We start from the raw sequence: 22,890 nt of genomic DNA on the forward strand, positions 1-22,890 counted from the left end.
ATAAATAGTTTAGCAGTTATACAAGTATGTAAGAGTACAGGTGCGCTGCCAAGGTGCTAGCGCTTCCTCTGCGGACCGGAGATGTTGACAGTGTTGATGCCGTTGACGGTTGATGTGTATGTTGGCTGTTGTTGCAGCTACTGCTGCTGATATGTGAAATGTCACATTGTATTCGCGCTTTGAAAAGTCGCAAACTTTAATTCGTCCCCCCCTCTCGCCCTCTCCCCCTCTCGCTAGCCAACTTATGGCAGTTGTGTGTTGGTGTGGCGCTGCGCTTGAATGCATCACGTCACTGCAACAAACAAAAGGCGGCATTGAGTTGTGTTTTGGTGCAAGGATAATGGCGACATTACTGCAAAGAAAACGAGCAAATCTATGGGGAATTACAAGTTGTTGATTTTTTTTGTGTTGTTGTTGCGCACAATGCGCTTAGCAGGCAAACACCCTGCGCTCGCGCATTTCCACAATCCGCTTAGCTAACCTGCCAGCGTTGCAGGCAATGTTGTTGTTGCTGTTGGCTCAAAATTATCTCAGCTTATAAAGCTTTTTTTGTTGTTGTTGTTTTCCTTTTTGTTAAATGGTTTATAAAAATGTTGACTTTTAATGGGCACATAGAGTGATCGAGTCTCGTGCTTAGAATGGCAGATGTTTCACATTTACAAAGAAAGCGAGCATACCTAGTAGGTAGTGTACCGTTAAAAATTTTAATTAAATAGAAAAAAAAAATTTATTTTATACTTATTTAATATAGTAAAAATGCCATTTTTAAAAACTTAAAAATAAATTACTTTAAAAAATGTTAAACTTTCAACAGTCTCTCAAACGTTTATTAAAGCTTTTGCCTTATGGCAGCTTTCGCGAGTCTCTCTACTATTTTTTTAAGCTTTTACCTTGTTTTTGTTATTATTGGTCTAACATTATAATAAAAAATTAAAAAGCAAAAGCTAACCATTCAATCTAAAAATAATTGTAGATGATAGAGAACTGAAGCGTTCAACAAGCTCTCAATCATTTTGTAAAGCTTTAACCTTATTACTGTTATTAGTCTATCATTATAAAAAGTCTAGTAAAAATAAATCCATTATTTTTCCAATAGAAGACATTAGTCATCTCCTGTTTTATAACTGCGATCGGATGACGTTATACTATATAGAGATATAGAGATAAACCTTCATAATATAAAAATTTCACACACAAATTTGCGATTGCTTTACACAGTATTGTTTGAACACGCGTCAAAGGTCGACACCAGCAAAGAGAAAATACACAATAATTTACAGTTATTTTTCGGTAAAGTCAAAAACTAAGCCAGGCGATTGAAAATTTGAATAAAAAACCGTTTGGTACCATTTAAATATAGCTGGTTATAAAAAAAAAGTTCGAGGTATGTGTTCCACACGATTTAACGCAAAAAAACTCATGAACCGAATTTTCATCTACGAATCGAAATAAAATCGATTTATTGCTAAAACGGTTGGTTACTGGTAATTAAAAGTGCATCACTAACAATAATGTTAAGTGAAAACGGTCGCGGTCAAATCGCAAAAAAAAAAAGCCGTAAACGGTGACCAAGCCAGGATCGACGATCAGGAAGGTGTTTCTATGTAATTGGTGGGATTGGCAGGAAATCAACTACTATGAACTACTCCGCTGCGGTCAATGACTTAATTCCGATTTGTTGTCAACTTGTTAGATTGTCTGAAGGAAGCAATCGGTCCTTGATGAAAGACTGAACCAATTTTTTTGCCAATAGCGGCGAGAGCTTTTATGCGAGTGACATTATAAAATTGCCTTCAATATGACAACAAGTCATCAAGCAAAAAGTTGCTTATTTGACCTAAATGGGATCATTCTAACTGTGCTAAATAAAACCTTTGGATTTCTTTTTATTAAACCTTTTATATATAATATATATTAACATATCACAACAATTCGAATTATCGGTTTTAAACACGTTGGGAGAGAGAAATATACGGAGATGAAAAATTTGATGAAAATGTATTTTTTTGTTTTTTATAATTATATAATATATCTATTTCCTTCGCTCATCATAATACAGTGCCCTTCTGCTGCTATTGGTATCCTGAATCTGTTAAATAGGTAAGCCATACTCAAATCTGTAAGCAGCTGAAAAGTTTCCGTAGGAACAATTTAATATAAAACTGTAAAATTCTTAAACTCAATTAAGTATACAGCTTATGAATCGCCAGTGTCTACTAAAAACTTACATATTATATTTTAATTATTACTTAAAGTCTCTCACAACTCTGCGTAGCATTTTCGTATTCCAATTGTAAAATCAATCAAATTATATATTCAATGCATGATTCACTTCATTTTTCTCGAATTTCTCGAAATGTCACCAGTAATTAGAAAAACTTTTGTGCCATCGTCTGCCGACATCTGCATACAAGCAGCCACTTTCTACTCCATGCCAGTGGTGTTTACAACACAAGCACAAGTATGTCTAGTAAACACATACATACACATAGGCATTTACATATGGGGGGACCCACAAAGGATTTCTATTTATGGCGAAGAAGTTAATAGGCACACATTCATGAGTTTAAACTGGCCTGAGGCTGGGACACATACAAAGGATGAGTAAACTGTTTATAGCAAGTTTGAGAAAATTTTAATAGATCTCGATTGAGTTCTCTAAATCCTATCGTTTGTGCCCAATCTAGCAGCTTACGACTTTGAAATTAAATAACTAACTAGAGTAGCCAGTCAAGAGCTATAGGTTGGTATCTAATATACCAATATCATATTGCAAGTAGGGCTTACTACAGCACAAGACTTGCAAACGAGTTGACATGTTTTGACACAATATTCTCTAGTCCCTTCGAGTCCGAACTGTGGCTGTTGGCGAGTCAATAGATTAAATCTTATACTGCTACCTCTTTTCAAAATGTGCGCTCACTTACTTCTGCTCAAAATTTGAAACTTAAAGAGAATCCTTCAGAAAAACCCCTGTCGTCAGTTCTTCGTCGTTTTTATTGCCTAAAATGCCACAGTTTTCTGAGACGTCATCAATTTGGCGATAAAAATTATGTTTGAACCGAGCAAAGTATATATACATATGGGTATATATTTCTATCTAAATCATTACATTATTTAAAACATCTAACAGATAATTATACTGCCCATATCTCTATCTATCTACCTCCTTACAAGTTCGAAACATCGAAGAGAATATTATACCGTTATTTTCTCTAACTATTTATGTAGTATATCCTTACTTATTCGAAACATAAAGGAGAATCTATTAAAGTCAAACAGTTAAAAATAATTTTATTAGAATGTGTTTTCGGAGAGGTATATGGATTCGAGTCTGGGCAGCATAAACACTTTAAAACAGATATCATCTAAACATCTACTAGACAGACAACTTTTTTATACTCTCGCAACCTGTTGCTACAGAGTATAATAGTTTTGTTCACCTAACGGTTGTTTGTATCACCTAAAACTAATCGAGTTAGATATAGGGTTATATATATATAAATGATCAGGATGAAGAGACGAGTTGAAATCCGGGTGACTGTCTGTCCGTCCGTCCGTCCGTCCGTGCAAGCTCTAACTTGAGTAAAAATTGAGATATCTTTATGAAACTTGGTAGACATGTTTCTTGGTACCGTGAGACGGTTGGTATTGCAGATGGGCGTAATCGGACCACTGCCACGCCCACAAAGCCACCGCAATAAGATACAAGACTGTTATTTGGTACACAGGATCAAATTAGGGAGGGGCATCTGCAGTTAAACCTTTTTTTTTAAAGTGGGCGTGGTCCCGCCTCTAATAGCTTTAATGTGCATATCTCCTAAACCGCTAATGCTATAATAACAAAATTCACTAGAAGCAAATGTTTTTAGCACTTCTATTGACGGTGTGAAAATAGTTGAAATCGGGTGGCAACTCCGCCCACTCCCCATATAACGGTATTGTTAAAAACTACTAAAAGCGCGATAAATCAAGCACTAAACACGCCAGAGACATTAAATTTTATCTCTGAGATGGTATAAATTGGCTTTCCGCTTTCAAAATTAGTCAGTGGGCGTGGCACAGCCCACTTTTAGGTGAAAACCCATATCTTGAGATCTGCTCAACCGATTTCAACCAAATTCGGTGCATAACGTTCTTTTCATGTTTCTATGTCATAGGACTACAACCACGCTTACTTCCCATGTAACACCATTTTCAATTCCATGTGATTCTTTCACTTTCCACTATGCAAATCAGGTAACAATGATTATATCGGGGTAAAACTTTGCGTGAATAATGCAATTAAAGTATCCCACCTTGCGGCCAAAAATTGTCTAAATCGAACCAAAACTGTTCAAACCCCTAAGTACTAAATATGTGGACCCCAGTGCCTATAGTTGACCTTCTACCGAAAATATCAGTCAATCCACAAAGAAATCTCAAACGAGTATACCATTTGACTTTGCGAGAGTATAAAATGTTCGGTTACATCCGAACTTAGCCCTTCCTTACTTATTTTTATTAAATATCGCGTGAAGAAACTTTTGGATCTCGGAATAGCAATTCCGAAGTGTGTCTGTTTGTCCTTAAAAACAATATTATAATACAATTAAATAATAATATAATATATAAACAAATAATATATGGAAATTATCTCAAAATAATATATATTGGTTCAGATATTATATTCTTTGTATAAAGTCCACGAACCGAAATTTTTGGTTCGCGGTGAGTACAGCTCCGAATTCAATATTGTAGCTATTTTTCTTGCTGAAAATACTAGTATCCAATCAATCGAACTTTCATAGCTTCCCCCCTGCTTATAAATGCATTTCTTCTTTTGCAGCAAGCAGAAGTTCTTCTATTTTTTATGCGTCCAGCGGACGAGCAATGGTCACCCCACCTTCTAACCGACCGTCTGTTGTACCGATTAATTAGCATTCGTAATTGATGTTTGCAAAAGTTTTGCCTACGATTTCTACATTTCGGACGTTTCAACACAAAAATGTGTCCAACTGACCGTACATCTCTTGGTGTGTGTCTCCGCTTTTGGCGGCCGGCTATGTGTTGTCGGGAGTTGCCCTTTTTTGCGTGTGAATACTACGCTGTGGCTATGTTTGGCATTGGCTCGTACCTCACGATGATGTTATTGCAATGGTAGTTTTGCAGTTGTGGTCCCGGTTTATATATGTACATATATATTCGAACGAATGTTTTCAGTCCATTGAACGTGCCGGCGTACATTAGTTCGGTACGTGACTTTGGTGCGAATTACTTTTGCTTTGATTTAATGTAATTAAAAAATTTGTAAGCAAATTTTAAAAGTATATGTGTATGTATGTACCTATGTATAAACATATGTATGTAAGTGCCACACATTGGTATGATTCATTAAATCGTATCGGGTGGCGGAAAATGTAGCAAAAAGCGGTGAGTGGGCGATTAAGAATATTATCTGCTTTAATTTGAAAATAATTTATTAATCGTTTAACCAATAGATTTCAACTGTACCATAAAACCAAAAACGCTAGCACTAAGAAAGCCAAGACAGAGAAAAAACGCCAACTGAGAAAGCTCTATTATAACTCTTTCTGGCACTTCAGCTTCCTTAGCAGAAGTTGAAATAATGATTTTTTGAGGTTCGGTTTCAGAATATTGCCGCGGCTTGCCCTAGAATTCACTCTACAATGTTTTTAATATCGAATTTTATGCTTACAGTCTCAGGGATCTTCCTTTGCAAATTTAATTGTGGATAATTTTAGGTTTATTCAAGTTTATTTGGAGAGCTGAAAGTTTGAAAGCTAAGGTTTTTCTAACTTTATTTACACGGTAGTAAAGAGAAAATATCCAGCTGATTCTAACTCTTGCAAACAACAACGAGAATTAGCATTAGCAAAGATTTATCCTTACTTCGAGTTCAGATATGAACTCTTTTGAAAGCAGAGAGCTCATTATAACTTTTCGATTCTCCCTGGTACAAAAGGATCAGCAAACAGTATATGTTACAGCAAGTGGGCGTCTAACGATAATGAGACTGGAATAATTTGCGTTACAGGCTCATTAGCTTTGTAGTCCCAGCGTTTCCCTGATGCCTAAGCTCCCCGATATAATATAACAGAGATAAATCCATAATTTTTTGCAGAAAATTGAACAATTTCCAGTTGTTTGTTAACTGTGTGCCATTTTGAAGGTAATTTAGTAATACCACTGCCATAGAAACCCTCGTCCTTATCGGCAAAGAGCAAACAAAGACATTCGATTTTCACCAGCTTCTTTTGTGACGAGCTTTTCACCAGCAAACTCATTCGCCCTAGACATAAACCAGTAGTAATCACTTGGTGCCAGTTTCAAACTATAAAGTGTATGCATAAAAACCTCCCAACCAAGCTTCCGAAGCTCTGGTGAGTTTGATTGACCTGCTAAAGCCATTGGAATCGACGAAATCGAAATTGCGCATGATTGGCTGTTACAGTATTAGGACCTTAACCACTATTCACGTTTTCAGCCATCTGGCTTGCGTTTCTGCTTTTATCGAAAAATATTTGTTGAGTATAGTGCATTTTCTCTCTACTGGTGTCCATCTTTGACGCATGCTCAAACAATACTGAGCCAAGCAATCACAAAACTGTGTGAGAAGTTTTTTCAGTACTAAATCTTATATTTCTATATAGCATAATCCGATCGCCAGGTAAAAATCATAGAAAAATAATTAATTCATTGTAAAAGTGAAGCAGTCCATAACTAGTAGAGCCGTATCGCTGTACTCTCCGAGCGAAATACGTTATACAATCTAAACAGCATTCGCTTTTGCTAGTAAATCTTTGCAGTGGTGAAAGAGTGGTGAACGAGAGCCGAAAACTAAGCTTAATGGAAGATGAGGATAGTACACTTTTTTACTAACTTTAACATTTGAGTTTCAAATGTTTCTAAGTCTCAAAATCCCACCTTATCACTGGGCTAGAAACTAGCTTTCTGCAATTTTGTATTACCTCGTGTAGAGGCCTAATTCAGTATTGCTCGAAACGACGGCTCTCTCTCTTTTCGCTGAGCAATTCAGGAATTCGGTCTTTACCATAAAAACTACCCTGCAATCACCCATCAAGCATGTACCTGAAGCTTCTTCAGCATTAAATTTACCATAATCAAAAGTAGATGGTAAATAATACATTTAACTATTTTTAAAATATTTTATAATAAACAATTATATAGAAAATCTTGTAAAAATATTACATCCCTTTCTTCTCACATCTCATCAATCACTATAATTTGTCACTCATCGGTTAAGCACCTATTTACATTTATAATTCATGCAAATCTCTCCTCTAAATATTTAACTCTTTTATTCTTCACAGTTACATGCTGAAAAAACATAGCGCGAGTCATGCCACTTTGCCGTCGGAAAACGCTGATAATACTTGCAAATATGAGAATTGCAAATATGTTGCCGCAAGTGCAACTTTACTGCGCGTTCATGCGGCATCCCATGCCAATCAGCAGCTAAAATGCAATGAACCATCATGCAACTATGAAGGGAAAAGTTTGCTGCATTTAAAGAGGTAAGCGATTTAATATTTAATTTTATATTTTAACCAAAGAGTCGTCTCACACACTTAGCAAGTGGCGCAACGAACTAGCCACTTGCACAAAATAAAATAATTGAATAGCACTGAATGGAGCTAACTCAAATATGTTTAGAGAGATTGACAGCTTCGTAGAATTATTTTCACAAGCTTTAACAAGATACCAACTGATAAAACTTTATTCGGACTGATCTATTTGAACTGCACACGCAAAATGAATCCATAATTTTTTTGTAGATTTTTTGGTACAACCTTTTTTTATATTCGTGTGAACTTTGATCTCCATATCAATTAGTGTGTGTTTGGCAATTGTTCGTTTACGACGTCATACGTTAGTCGGGCGATTTTTACCAAGGAAAAAATAATTAAAATGGATCACGGAAAGAAGTAACTGGAGGAAACTACTTTATCACGCACACAAGAATTTCAGTGGTACTAAGCACTCAGTGAAGATCGTGAAGTCATCGAAAACTTGTCTCATGTGAGTCGTTCAGCCACTTCTGCTAATGACAATAACATCGAAAAAGTTAAAGAAACAGTGCTGGAAAATCGTCGTGTTAGCATCAGAGATATGGCAGAAGATGTCAAAATCTCTTATGGATCGACGCAACATTAATGTTTTGGATATTAAACGTGTCAATGTTAGACTCGTACCAAACAACCTGGATCATTTGCAAAAACGACGTCGAGTAGAGGTCGCAAAAAATATGCTTGGTAACCTAGCTTAGGGCCCTGCATTCATCAAATGCATCATACGACGTCGAAACTGTCCAACAATCTAGCGAATGACGCTTCAAACATAAACCGAAATCGAAAAAAAAATCAAAATTCCCTGAAGGCATTGAAGGCCACCCCAGTCAAGGCTTATACAAATTGTATCAAGCGTTAACTTGCTTGTAGTGGGTCAAAAGAAGTCTATTATAAAAGCGTTAATAAAGATTTGTATTAAAATATTTGGTACAGACCTTAAGCGCGCTGACAGTGAGCACAAAACTAGTCAAGGGGTGTATGACCTCACTAGCAGTAGCATCAAGCTACTTCCATATTAAACTTGTCTGTGTGCCTGGTCACAGCGGAGTCGTTGGAAAAGGCAGACCGATTGCAAGAAACAGCAATCCATAAGTATTGGAACGATCCGGTGTTCGCCTATCTTCGTGTGTTTTGGCTTTGGGTCTACAGAATTCGTACCAACTCTTGTGCGGTTGCGAAATCCTTCAGACCCAGAGTGGAACGCTATGATAGGTGTTTTAAATGAACACTGTTCTATTGTCACTCACGCGGTAGGGCTAATGATTTTGGTGGGGCAACTTGTTCAAAATGTATGGATGAAGATGAGGTCGAAATATCTAGACACTTTTTCCTTCACTGTCCAGCCTTTGACAGACTACTTGTAAGGTTGAAGAATTTCTAGCTTCTACGAACCAGGCGAATTGGCTGATATTAATATATGATTGATGTTGATCGTTCAAATAAGCGGCAGGGTTTATGCGCTTTGTCGATACGCGACGGTCATTTTTGTTTGTTACCTAACCCGACCTAAAGATCCTTTGTGAACCTATAAAATAAAAAATTAAAATGGCGTTAATCGAATACTTGAAATTTTGATTTCAAGCTACTGTGTTTCTTTCTGAGTATAGTCCCAAAGTTAGTTCTTTTTTTGCCAGTTTAAAAAAATCCTATATTCTATACAGCTTCACCAACGAATACCAAAACAATGTAACTGAATGTAAGTATATCCCTTGGGTGCGCTAACATGAATATGAACGTGTCTCAGCGCTTGGACACGCATGTAAAATTGTAATAAACCAAACAATGCAGCCAATGATCCAAATCAGAGCGAATCACGGCTACCAACGAGCGCATATTTCAAGGTTAAATTGACTTCAATAACCGCCACCGCATTTACCCACCATTAACGTGCGGGCATCGGACCACAAATCGACAGCACCGACAATCGACAGACGCGCCAACCAACAGCCCTACCAACAAAAAAAATAAGGATGAAAACTGTCGCGCCCGCGCTTTGGCGATCATCGTCATACGCCACTGCAATGTCAGTAGCACAACAAAGTTTTCAGCAATGCCTCGGCATGGTAATCATTTCAGCATACGATTACTTGTCGTCGTCAACGTACGCGCAATGCAACACATCTTCGTGCTGATTTCGGCTCACATGAATTTTGCGGTTGTAGCTTATACCTATGTCGTCGTCATCGTCGTCGTCGTAGTCTGCTTCGTTGTCGTTGTCGTCATCAGCATCATCGTCGTCAACAGCGCACACATGCACTTAGACACTCGCAGCATGAAAGCGATCAGGGGCGGACAGCGTATTGCAACAACAATGCTACGAACAACTACTGGATATACTCGTGGCAGTGGCAAATACACAGCGCACAGCATAGCGCAGTCGCCAATTGGCTGTAGCCGTCGATATGAGCTTCTGGCGAGATCGTCTCAAGGAGTTTATGGTGACGAAGGCGGCGGTGGTGGTTGTGCTGGCGTATCGACTCTGTCGAAATATTACAGGAATTCAATGCGCATATCAAAGCGATCGATAAGTCACGATTCCTGAGGGTATGGCTTGGAATTCGTTGTCGGTTGGCTGTTTGGCTACGCGGTTTTGCTCGATTTGCTTCGTTGCTTAGCTGCATGGTGCGCGCTTAGTGGCTGACTGCTATGTTAGCGCTTGCTTTTATTTGCTTTCGCGTCGTTAAAATTTCTATTTGTTTTCTTTCTTCAATTCTTTTTGGCTTTTTGAAGATTGTATTCTACAGTCTTTATTGGATTTGTTGCTGCAGAGATGTATATGCTTGAATGCTTGCAGAAGCTTGATGCTTGTAGTTGTTTCTAAGACGGCGACTGGTCGCAGCCGACGTACGACGATTATGCGATGCAACAAAATGTCAGTAGCGGCAGCTGCGATTTGCAAATCTGCGATTCTGCGCCTTCCTTCATTGCTTTACATCCACTGCTTTGCTGTTGTTGTTATAATTATTTTTTTTTTACTATCGTTTTTGGTCAACTTGCAAATGTTTGCCCATCAATTTATGCATGCAACGGCAAACGGTTGCGCGCACATTGCAATTATGCCTTCGGATTCTCTCTTCCAAAAGGCTTATCTGTCGTTTGTAGAGCCGCTGCTGACGCTGCTACCAACAATGCGCGCTTAGCTGCAAGTACGAGAACTTGTGCGCGAAGATGAGTAGCTGCGAAAAGTCCAAGTGGATAGCGCCAAGGTAACCAAAATAAGTAGCGAATTAAGCTGATAATTATTGCAAGTCATTGGGAGAGTGATGGTGCAACATAAGCAGTCAATGTAGTGATTAGTTGCGGGAAGACACATGACTACGCAATTATACATATGTATATACATAGATGTTTACATGTGGATATAGCTATGGTATATGTGGCTAAGTGGGAGATGGTGCTCGGCATACTTGTAAACATTTGTTACATTTAGCAATTTCTCACGTTGACCCCTCTTCTCAGTTTTTTGGCTCTGGTTGATGCCAAAAATGTTCCTAACAATTAATACCGACCCTGACCTCAAAAAAAATCTAATAAAAAATTTTATCTATGCATTAAATTAAAGGTTTTATTTAGCATAGTTTGACGGATCCGATTTAGGTCGAATATGCATCGTTTATTCAATAACTTATTGCCATTCTGAAAATATTTTCATAATGTCATAGATCTCCTCGTTCCTATCGGCAAAGAAAAACTGGGACATTTGATTTTCAAAGGCTTCTCTCAAGGCAAATTTTAAAATCAATAAAAAATTCGCCATGGACAGATACAGGTAGTAAACACTTGGTGCCACGTCCGGACTATAAGATCGATACTTCCGGAGCTTCTGGCGAGTTACTAGCGATGTGCGTGGCTTGGCGTTGTCCTGATGGAACAGAATTCCTCCCCTATTAACCAAAGCTGAACGCTTCTGGGCGGTTGCTTTCTTCTGACAATCCAACTGTTGTCAGTATTCGGACCTATACTAAGACTATGGCCGTAGGAGCGCAGTCATAATAGATAATTCCCTGTCAATCCCACCAAACGCATAAGAAAGCTTTCCTGACTGTCAATCTTGGCGACCGTTAGCGCCGGCTCACCGCGATTCGACCACCGCGATCCGTTTTCACTTGACGTTGTCGTGAGTGACTTAGTAGTCTTCTTCACCAATAACCATCCGCGTCAGAAATTTACCCTTGCGGTTTACTGTAAGTCAGCTGGGCCTTACGCGAATTTAGCAAGTATTGTGCAAACCTTCTAACCATCTCAAAGCGCGTTGTTGGATAAATACGTTCATCTGTGTTTCAAAATTTTCCAAAATTTAAGTCACGATCATCCGAATGTTTGTAGACCCGCTGTCATCCCACATTTATTGGTGACATTATCGAACAAGCCTCGTCCATGATTTATTTTTGAAAGACATCTAGTCTTACCAAAATAATTATACCTTTGAAAATATTACAATTCAAATGTTTAGACTTTTTCGACCAGAAGATTGCGAACGTTAAAAGCTGTGAGGAGACGCTATAGAAGCAAATAGTAGGCCTCTTAAAAGTAATCTTTTAGTTGTTAGGTTTTCAGATGACTTCACTTCAATAAAAAATATGCAACATTTTCCAAGTACTAATCCTGCTTTTGAAAGCTTTTGAACTTTATACATATATCTGCGGATGCCTTGAGGATTCCAGTCTAATGTTGTTCTTGTGATGTTCTCTTTTGGGCTTTTGAACTTTAGCTGCCATAATACTCTTCTAGAGTGAAAGCTTTTTCAAACTATGCTGGTTTGAGAAGTTTTTCAAAACACTATCCTTGAGCCAAAAACTTAATACCTTAAGAGCAAAAGTTTTATTTTTGCAAAACTGGGTTAGAAATTTATATATCTTTCAAAATCTTATCACTAATCTTATTTTCAAATGTTTCAAAATCTTATCTCAGAGCCACTGAGCTTTTTAGCTTTAGCTACCATAATACCGTTTAGAGAAAAATATTTACAAATGCTCTGTTCTTTTGAACTGGGTAAGGAATTTATAAGTTTATTGAAATACTGCTCTTGAACTCCTAAGCTTTGGAGCTTTAGCTTTCATAATATTCCTTTAGAGCAAAAGCTTTGCAAAAGCTATGTTCTTGGACAGCTAAGAATTACAGTTTGGGTTAAGAATTTATAAGCTTTGTGCTTTAGCAATCATAATATCTCTCTAGAGTAAGCAGAGCTTTTTCAAAAGCTATTTGCTTGTGACACTAGGTTATAATCACTGCTTTGTGCGCTCTATAGGCAGAGGGAAACATTAGTCCATATTATTTCAAAAATGTAGCCGACCATAATGTTACAGTCAATGAGGAACGCTCATGGAGCCATGATTAATAACTTTTTCGTGCCTAAAGTGAAGGAAGTTGATGTGGATGGCCTTTGGTTCCAACAAGACCATTGTTTCGTTGGCTACATGCCATACAGCCAACGAAACAATCAATTTATTGCAGGAAACTTTTGGTGAGGTCTGGGGCGTGGCCACCAAGATTGTGCGATTTAATAACGCTGGACTATTTTTTGTGAAATTATGTGAAGCCGAAAAAATAATTTCCATCCAGTTTATGTAAACTTTCGGAAAGAAAAAAAATTTTTTTTTAATAATTTCATCCAACACATTCTTCGGGCCTTAGCCATTTCTCGCATTTGTCACAAAATATGTTTTAGCATTACTTGCAAGCAAACTAATTGTGAGCAATAGGAATATCTGCAATTAGTGATCGCTGAACAGCGTTTATTGCTGCGCTCGTTGCTGTTGTTGTTGCTGAGCATGCACATGGACTTGTGAATTTCCCTTTCTTGTTCGTAAAAACACACACACACACAGAGAAACATACATACAAACATTCACGTATCGACTTTGATCTGTGTACGATTGGTCGTCGTTGTGCTGCTGTCAGGGCTGGATTGTGGCCGCGACTCTACTCCGAAATGAGGTGGCGAGGCACGCAGACCATTATTTGCCGCTAATTAAGCTCACCGCGTGCGCGCACAAAGCCACACACATACATACATACAAACAGATATACATTCGGACATATTTACGTAGAATTTACAACGAACTGAACGCAACGAAAAATACCACTTGCCAATTCCAGCATAACACGCGTTCCACCGCACGGCAGCTGAAGGTCCTCTGGCGCGCCGACGGACGCACGGACGGATGAACGTACCGAGATACAACAGCGCTTTTGTTGCACTACGTTTTTTTTTGCATGTTTTTGTCCACTATCGATTGGGCAGGCGGCTTCTGGAACGGCTTTGGTGGCAATTAATTCCACCATAGCAGTCCGAAAACTGATAAATGCTGTGAATGTGCGCGCTGCGCTTGGCCGGTGAATCGATGAATTGATGGCGGGTCGCGCGACACATACATACATACATATGAGGTCGGCCCGATAATGACTTGGCCTCAGCACTTGATAGCTCCACTATTGTAAGAGAATTTCTCGATTATTGTCAAAATATATGGAAGCGGTCGAGGTTGTGTGTAACAAGTCGAGCTCGTGGACTTTAGAAAAATGGAAGAATTAGAATATCAGTCGGTGAATCGCTTCTTGTTTTTTCGAAACAAAATTGCGCTGTGAAATCAAAGAGACGATCGGGAAAAATTAAAACGAGTTTTAACTTGAGCGCACGACGATTCTTTTTTATTAATTCTACCCTCACAGCAGTGTTTGACGCTGTTGAAGCACAGTCCGAAAGAGTTCCTGCTTCACTTTGTAATCGCCGACGAAGCATGGATCCACTAGTACACACCAAAGACCAAGGAACAGTGGACTTCATCGGCGAACCTGCTTCGAAGAAGACAAAAGACTGGCATAACGTTTATAGGGCTCATTTGGGTTGACTTGCGTAAAAACGGCCCGATCGAACCAAACTGTGAACTGCTGCTCATCCACCACATTCTCAAGATTTGGCTCCGTACGACTTCTTCTTTATTTCCAAACTTATCACAACAAGTCAGTCATGTGCCGGAAAGAAATTAGAGTCGAATCTAGATATTGATAGATATTATCACCTCCACGGAGACCTACTTTAAAGACATCTAGAAAACGCATTTTTCCGACGGCGTTCAGGAAGTTGAAGCACCGCCGGTTCTAAAACCCCTGGAACTAAAAATAGAGACTACGTTGTGAAGTAAATTTCCATTCTTCAAACTTTTTCGTCTCTCTTTTGCAGGCTAAATAATTATTGGACCAACCTCGTATGTGTGTTGTTATATGTATGTATGTTGCAGCAGGCACCAGTCGTCGTCGTCGGCGCGTTAGAGTCGTGTTTTGGTGATTTTAACTCACATTTCATTTCATTCGATTTGGACATTTTCATCTGATTTCAGTTCACTACAACCGAATGGCGAATTAGTTTCGTTTGTATGACTGTTTGTTGTTGTTATTATTCCCTGTAGCTACTCGTACAGGACGAGCAGAAATTCCTCAACGGCTCATTGTGGTCGCATATGGCCATTGATTAGCAGTTGCTGCCGGTTTATATGTCCAATCGTTTTGGGTCGGTATTCGACACCGTTTGGGGCATGGTGCAGCATGTACTCGCTGGTTGTTGTATTTCGTGCGTATTTCTCATTATTTATTTCCTTATTTCCTTGTTGGAGTTGAGTTGGGTCATTTTGCGCGCGCGGCAATGATGTGTCGTCCATCGATAGATCGATCTGTGCTTGTGTGCAAGACTCTTAAATTAACAATTAACTGAGGTTTTGTGCAAACTTTCGTTGCCGGTTGCCAGTTTTACGCTTTGTTTACTACCTACTTGTTCGAATTACAAGTATTTATGCGATTAAACCACGAAAAAATACTCCAAAAAAAGAAACCTGTGAGTGCTTAGTGGCTACCTCACACTTTATCCTTTACTTAAACCACGTTGATCCTTTCTTAAGATAAGTACAGAGTAGCTTTGAGCTCTAAGAGTCAGATTTGTAATTACTTGTGGTAGCTTTCTCTCCAAAAGAAGCTTAGCCTCCAAGTTTAATCAGAATATATTATATAAAGCTAAAATACCGTTAAGTTTCTATAAGTAAACTGAACAGAAAATCTGCTCTGAATGGCTTAGAACTTATCAAATTGCTATCAGAAGCCTGAAATGCTAGAATCGATCATGAACTCACTAGCTTTATACTAATTACCATCCACAGAGTTCGCAAGAATGTAAATCTTGGTAAAAGCTCTAAACAGAACTTTTCTTTCTTGGTTTTTTCCTTTAGTATTGGTATAAGCTCTATGTCTTTCGAAATATCTTCTGCCAAGAATGTTCTTGCCTCAGTATTACTAGAAAACACCAGTAAAAGTTGTGCGTCCTATATTCGTTCCCTTGAATTCACTTAGGATACATCCTTGTTGCAACTAAAGCCTTTTCAAGGCTGAATCTTTAGAATTTCGGCATAATGAAGATAGGATCGCATGGATGTTTCATAAATTTCTGCACTCAACTCACAATCCATCTGGTTAAACAGAGGTACAGAGCTAAGAAATAGAACTTTGGTGTGTAAACTCGTTACTTTGTTAAAGTCTTTATACGCCATTCTTATTGCAAAAATGCTTGATATAACATAACCGGAGCTAAGATAACGATAAATACTTGGTAGAGCGAATCTAAAGTACTCATACATCCAAGATATAAAAGTTACCTTTCTTGAGTCCCCACAAAGAAATTAAATTTTCAGTGTGCTATTCATTATTCTAATTCCCTCGGCGAAGAGTTTTTTCGTGGGCTGTGGCAATATTTCAGTCTCATAATTGGAAAATGAAAAGTGAGACCATTTTGACAAAGGGTTGTTTCGTGATCTGTGGCGATATCCTCGTCTCACTTTTTGGAGCATAGAAAATGAGACCGTTTTTTTTTATATTGTTTGCACGGGCTTCCGGAACTTGAACATTTTTGAACTCAAAAATCTACACGATTTCCAAGCACTGTCTCCTGAAATTCATAACCTCAATAAAGAGAGCAGTGAAGTTGGTGAAAATAATAGTCTCTAGCATTTTGGTGCAGTTTTCTCTAACGGGACCATTTAGTGGGAACGAGAAGAGCACCTCGAAAATATTTTATCTATTCTATTGAAATCACTTTACGGTAAATCCAAGAAACGAACCCGTCGAAACATAGGAAAAGGGTTGTTAAGTGAGTGGGTTTGGCGGAGCAGGCAAAGAGGTGGTTCGCCATGCGGCTTTTAGTATGAGGGACATATGTTTAGTATGTCAGGGTCTATTCTGACTAAATAGAAATTTAATCTACTTCAATATCCAGCACGAAGTTGCGCGAAAATGGTTCTGGTTTCACGCGGCAACTCGAAATTAAAAGGAATTCCCACAACAGACGGACATTACCTGGATTTTATGCGGCCAAGAACGGTAATAACCGTATACGATAACCGTAATAACGAGTAGGAACTCTACTAGGCAGCATGACTCCCAGTCTGATCAGCAACCTCCACCAATACATCACCTGTACTGACTCCCATGGTTACTAAAATTTTAGCGTGACAATTTCATCTGGGTTACTGGTAGCCTTATCCCCATATTAAATCAATTAATTTGCTCATCTTTCAAAATGACTGGACCGCTGATAATGTCATAGATTCCTGCCCTAAATTCTAAAATCATCCAAGCACTACCGGAACCGGAATCTATTGCCCGGAGCTGGATCTCAGGCGACCGTTCGAGTTTCCGGAATACTGCAGTATCTTCCAGGCGGAAGTTTTTGCAGTCAGGAAAGCGGCATAGAAATGATAAATACATATATACGTTGATATTCAGGTGGCAATTAAGTCAATAATCTCACATCGCATTACGTCGGGCAATGTCCTTAGAAGCAAAGAGGTAATAGATGTAGCGCCTGCATATATAATATAATGGGTTGCAGGCAACAAAAAAAATTCCGGGAAACGAAATAGCTGATGATATTGCCAAAAGTGCCATACGTCTGGGTACCGAACAAGTACAGGAAATACGGAAGTCACTAAGAAAAATATACAATGAAATTTCCGAAAGGGCTGACAAGGAGATCAGAGCGAGATTAAATGCCTTGAGTACATGCATAATCGCCAAGATCAGTTGCAAAAGTCCCGTAGGAAAACTCGCATGTTCTTTACACACACGGTCTCGAAAAGACTGCCGGGCGGTTGTTGGCCTCTTAGCTGGTCACAATCTGCTGGCATCTCATGCGAGCCGGATGGATATAAGTAAGTAACGACGATACCTGCAGAAAGTACATGCCTCAGTCCAGCACGAGTCCATTCCGGTAACTTAACACGGGAGACAATATCTCGACTTGTTGCCTCATAAACGAAAAGAGCTGTCAAACTTGTATAGTACCTACAAACAAACCTCCTTTTGTTCATGACGCCACGACCTAATATACATATTTTAGTATTAAACGTAATCCACAAAAAGTAGTAGAAGAACCGTCAAAAGCCAGCCAAAGTGTAGGTGTCATATTATTACAATATTTTACTATTAATCCATAGAGTGTTTAGTACAACATCGCGGTCATTATATATCTATATATAATCTCTATAGAGTGAAAATATTTTACAATGGCCTTCTAACTTCTCTTTTCCTGATTACAGGCACTCCCGCACTCATCTTGCGCCAACCAAATGGTTTACATGTGACAAGTGTGAGTTTAAGGCGCGCATCAAGGGACATCTGAAACGTCACCTGCGCACACATACAGGTGAAAAACCTTTCCAGTGTCGCTACTGTCTCTTTCGCTGCAGTACTTTCGACAATTTGCGTAAGCATGTGCTCAAAACTGGCAAACATCCTGGCAAATTCATTTACGAATGTGAGCATTGCAACAATGCTGAGCAGAAGAAATCTTTCAAAACCAATTCTTATCACGAGTTTCAAGCGCACAACACAGAAATGCATAGAAAGTGAGTGGTGCGTACATAAGTTGCAGGGAGGAACGTGTGCTGGTTAATTAATGGCATCTATATTAATAATATAAGGTAAGTCCCAGTCAACTACCGGTTAATTACCCAAAAGCTACCCAAGATTTCTTTAGAAGTTTATAAGAGTTTGCTGAGGCCGAATTCTATGTATTGGAGTTTCTGTAGTCGTGACAGAGACCGTAAATGAATAATAATTCATTCAATAATAATTCATTTACGTTCTCTGCTTCTAGGTGTCGCTGCTACAGCGGGTTTGAAACGTGACTAAATTTTCTGACAGCGTCATCCAGCTGTGAGTTTGAAGCTGAATTTATCTAGCTACCTTTATCTACACCTTATTTCAACTTTCCAACTGTTAAAATACTTAGCTCGCCACCGTTAGGTGTCGCGACACTTAACTACTTCAACCAGGTTTGTGACTTGGCTAATATCAACTTCGTTTAAAGTTAATTTCGAGTTAGAACTTTGAATCAAGGTGTGTCCGTCAATTCGAAAATTGCCTTTAACCTCGCATAATTTCGTTTAAAACATCACTTTTCTTTGCACAACGAATATTGATTAAAAAGCTTTAAATATTATTTAAACCTTAAAAATATAAAGTTATAAACTGCTTGGACCCAAATTTCCAAAAAATTTACGCACCCTACTTAAGACACGAATAATGGGAAGTAGCAACAGCTGAAACCCCTGAAAGTTGCCATTTTCTAATTATATTTAGTTCACTTTTTGCGACAATTTTGCCACTTCAGTCCACACACGACCACAAAATTATTCTTATATTTTCAACAGTATTTCTTAAAAGCTTATCATATACTTTTTCAGTTCAATTTGTTTTTAGTAATCTCAACCAAAATTTTTTGTAAACACCTAAATGTCTAAAGCTAAGTGGCATCGCTGTCACAATTTGACTTTTCTCTATGTGAAGAAACGAGAAGAAATAAACGCGTCGAAACTTGCAACGAAAAAACTCCGATTGTGTTCAATTCTTTTATTTGTGTATTGTGTGTGTGAAAATTGTGAATATTCATAATGAAAATAATTAATTAAATTATAAATTAGTGCGGTGAATAAAGCTGTGCATTAGCTAAAATGATTAGTGCGATGGATAATCGGTCGTACGGTGCGATTTCGAAGGCGTCCACCGCTGGTCGTAGCGACTTTACAACGCCAGGTAAATTGGGAAGGAATAAAAAAACGAATAAGATGTAAAGCAAAGCATAGAAAAATGAAAATACTGTTGGAATGGCTACTTGCCACAATATAAATAATTAACCAATTGTATAAATTCCAACATAAAGAATGTGCCTTATTACAAAACAATTGTATGCTAATTGATAAATAAACATTCGCTTTTGTATTCAAATAACAACATATGCACATACATATGTATATACATAGTTATATTTATGTGCAACAAATTTGATTCCAAGCGTTTTGTTGACGTTCGTGTTTTTATTGGCAGCCAGGTGAAAGTCCAGGAGCATAAAATATGCACAGTTTTTGTGAATGCATTTAAACTTGTGTAAATACAAGTGAAATAAACGGCTTTTATTTGATTAAAAAATTAATTTTTATAAAGAATGTGTGTTATTTATTAATTGCAATTAGTCATTCAGCTCATATCCCTGTGGAGTATTGTCTTTTGAATTTAATAAGCTCTCATTGATATTACAGCGGGACACTCCTTGGCTGCCAACGTTCATTGACGTGCGTCCATATTTATTGAACACACAGCAAATTAATTCTAGGCTATTTTGGTAACTAAAGCCATTCAGCAATTGGCGAATTGGGGAGGTGGCTTACCTAATTTGTGTGCAACAGCGAAGGTATTAGGAATGTAATTGACACACAAGAATTAGAGGCACATAAAAGCTGGTGGTATAGGCAACTATTGTGAGAAGTGAAAAAAATACAAATATTGTGCAAGTTCTATAATATTTATAAGTGTCGTTCTAAATTTATGCCAGGCGATTTTTTCAGGCGCGAAATGGGTGAATAATTGAATTATGCCACAATAATATACACAAGAAGAACTTTGAGCAACTTAAGTGTTTGTGTTGCCATTATATTGTATACTATTGTGTACTCGCATATTTTTGTGCCAAATATAATATATAAAAAGCTTTAATAAAAAATGAGTTGCATATAAAATACTGCCAAACAGCGAACCGCGTTTAATACTGTCTATTGCTAAACTGTGTGTCATACTTTACGCATTCACCAGCCACATTTTTACTATGCTTGCTTACTGCTGTGCTATTTTCTTGACTTTTGCCCATCTTAAGTGTCATAATTTCTCATTTTATTATTCTTTCTTACAGAATTAACTCCTGAACAGCAGAAGCTGTTAATTGAGCTACGTCGAAAAAAGCAGGAACTTTTGCTGGAAATTCAGGTAAGTGTTTTTGTTGATATTAGCATAAAACTTGAATTTTTTTTTATAAATTTCCATAGTTCATTAGCTCCAATTGGCTCAGGCAAATAACGTGTCTTATCTTCCTGCAATTAATTCGTCATTTACTTCTGTTGCTCTCAACTACACTTTTTTAGTGTCAATATGAGTCATATGTGTTGTGTTCAATGCGAAAAGATTTGTTTTGCTTGGCGCTTTGTAGCTCAATTCAAGTCGTTTGCAGATTAGCTGTTCAACCGCGCCTTGTAAAGCCAGACTTTGCTTCTTTTGCTGTTGACAAGCTGCAGCGCAAAGTCGCTTTGTTTGGTTTTGGTTTCTAATGTCAAACGTTGTTGTTTTAGTAAAAAATAACACTGTATTTTTTAATTGATTTGGGTAATAGTGTTTCCATCAAACAAGTCACGCTACTACAATACTTTTTATTGCTTCGTCATAATTTGTAAATATGTACATCATGTTTGATTTTGTTTTTATATTGCAATTTCTGCATTAGCCCGCTTTTCTTCGTTTATTTGGTTTGCTTGTTTACCTATTGAGTGGGGAATTCGCTGAAATGCAGCTTATTTGCATACATGCTTTGTTGTATGTTTCCAATTACTAATTGACACATTTCTCATTTCACCGACAGTTTGGCTTCTCTTTTACATTATCGTATTGCCAGAGTTATAAAATTTCATTATACCCTGAGCAGGGTATATTAAGTTTGCCACCAAGTTTGTAACAAATTTAGCGTCGGATACGCTATGACATGTGTATATAAAGTTACAGCGTAACACGCTCAGTTCATTTAGCCCTGATCGTCTGTCCGTCTGTTTGTATATATATAGGCGAATTAGCCGCAGAGTTTTTGAGATATCGATCTGATCATATACGTCCTTTTCTCCACAAAAAACAGCTCATTTATTGGAACTGCCAATATCGGATCACTATATTATATAGCTGCCATACAAACTGAACGATTAAAATTAAATACTTATATAAAAAACTTTTTTTATTTTTCAAGAAATCTTCACCAAATTTGTCATACAAACTGAACGATCAATGTATGGCAACTTCTTTATATGTGAAGTGTATTCTAACTTCGGTGTAACCGAAATTAACGTTGTTTCTTGTTTCGCTTTGAGTCAGTATTTTTTGGATAAAAATTGGTTAAATTTTTTTTCTTTAACTTTATACCTTATCACATCAACAACATACTCGTACATGCAAAAATCGGCAACAACTTGGTCGTTACACTCACGCGACTTTGTTTTTACTCTTAAAATATTGTAGTGGGCGTGAGAATTACATATGTATTTGGCGACGAGACTTACCGGCGCTTCAAATTATAAATAATAAATTTCTAAAATAAACACAAGCTGTTTGGGCGGTCAGCGCGTGTCTAACTGGTTATGCAAATTTGTAGCAGCGTGCACTATAAAAATTAACCGATTGCAACCAGTTTTTTGTTATAATATTATTTATAGTATATTCTAGTTGCACGTGCTGACGACCGAAAGCGTGTAGTAAACAATATTGTTGTTGTTTCTTCGCTGGCATATTATCACAATTCACTTTAAAATTTGTTTTCGAGTTGCGCTTTACATTTTTTGTTTTACATTTGCTTGACAGGCCCTTTCGGCTAGCACATGGTTTCTTATTTTGCCGGAAAGTTAACCTGGCAGTTGTAAGCGTGCTTCGACTAACCAATTGTCCAAACGGTAGTTTAGTGAATTGTTCTTATTTTTTAGTGCTTATATACTAGTTAATTGCTCGTTTAGTTTTCCGTGTAAATAATCCCAATGAAAGTGCTCGAGTGTTGTAAATTAAAAAAAGTATGAAAGTAATGCAAAAATTAGTCTTTCGCAGAAAAGTGAAATACACAATTCAGGTTAGTAATTTTTATTTTTTTATAATTATGAATTGTTTGTACTTATGCTTAAAGAGTTGCATTTAAATACTGCTGTGATAAGTATAAAGAAAATAGCCAGTGTTATCA

The 22,890-nt window shown here is 37.7% G+C and overlaps 1 protein-coding gene across 3 annotated transcripts in view; it reads left to right on the top strand.

Moving 5' to 3' along the window:
• The window catches only part of step (cytohesin steppke), a 112,834-nt gene that overhangs the window by 19,632 nt on the left and 70,312 nt on the right, over positions 1-22,890 (top strand). For 2 of the 3 annotated variants that reach the window (XR_004978065.2, XR_004978066.2), the window contains exons 4-6: positions 7,335-7,538; positions 18,173-18,556; positions 20,821-20,894. Coding sequence is in view for 1 of the 3 variants with exons in the window: in XM_036370623.2 (XP_036226516.1) it covers positions 19,589-19,670; positions 20,821-20,894 (156 nt within the window). In the remaining 2 variants the exon portion in view is untranslated. Of the gene's footprint in view, positions 1-7,334; positions 7,539-18,172; positions 18,557-19,437; positions 19,671-20,820; positions 20,895-22,890 lie in introns of those variants that run through there. The other variant, XM_036370623.2, reaches the window with a different exon arrangement.

This window comes from Bactrocera oleae, chromosome 3 (genome assembly GCF_042242935.1).
Source record: "Bactrocera oleae isolate idBacOlea1 chromosome 3, idBacOlea1, whole genome shotgun sequence".
NCBI classification, from domain to species: Eukaryota; Metazoa; Arthropoda; class Insecta; order Diptera; family Tephritidae; genus Bactrocera; species Bactrocera oleae.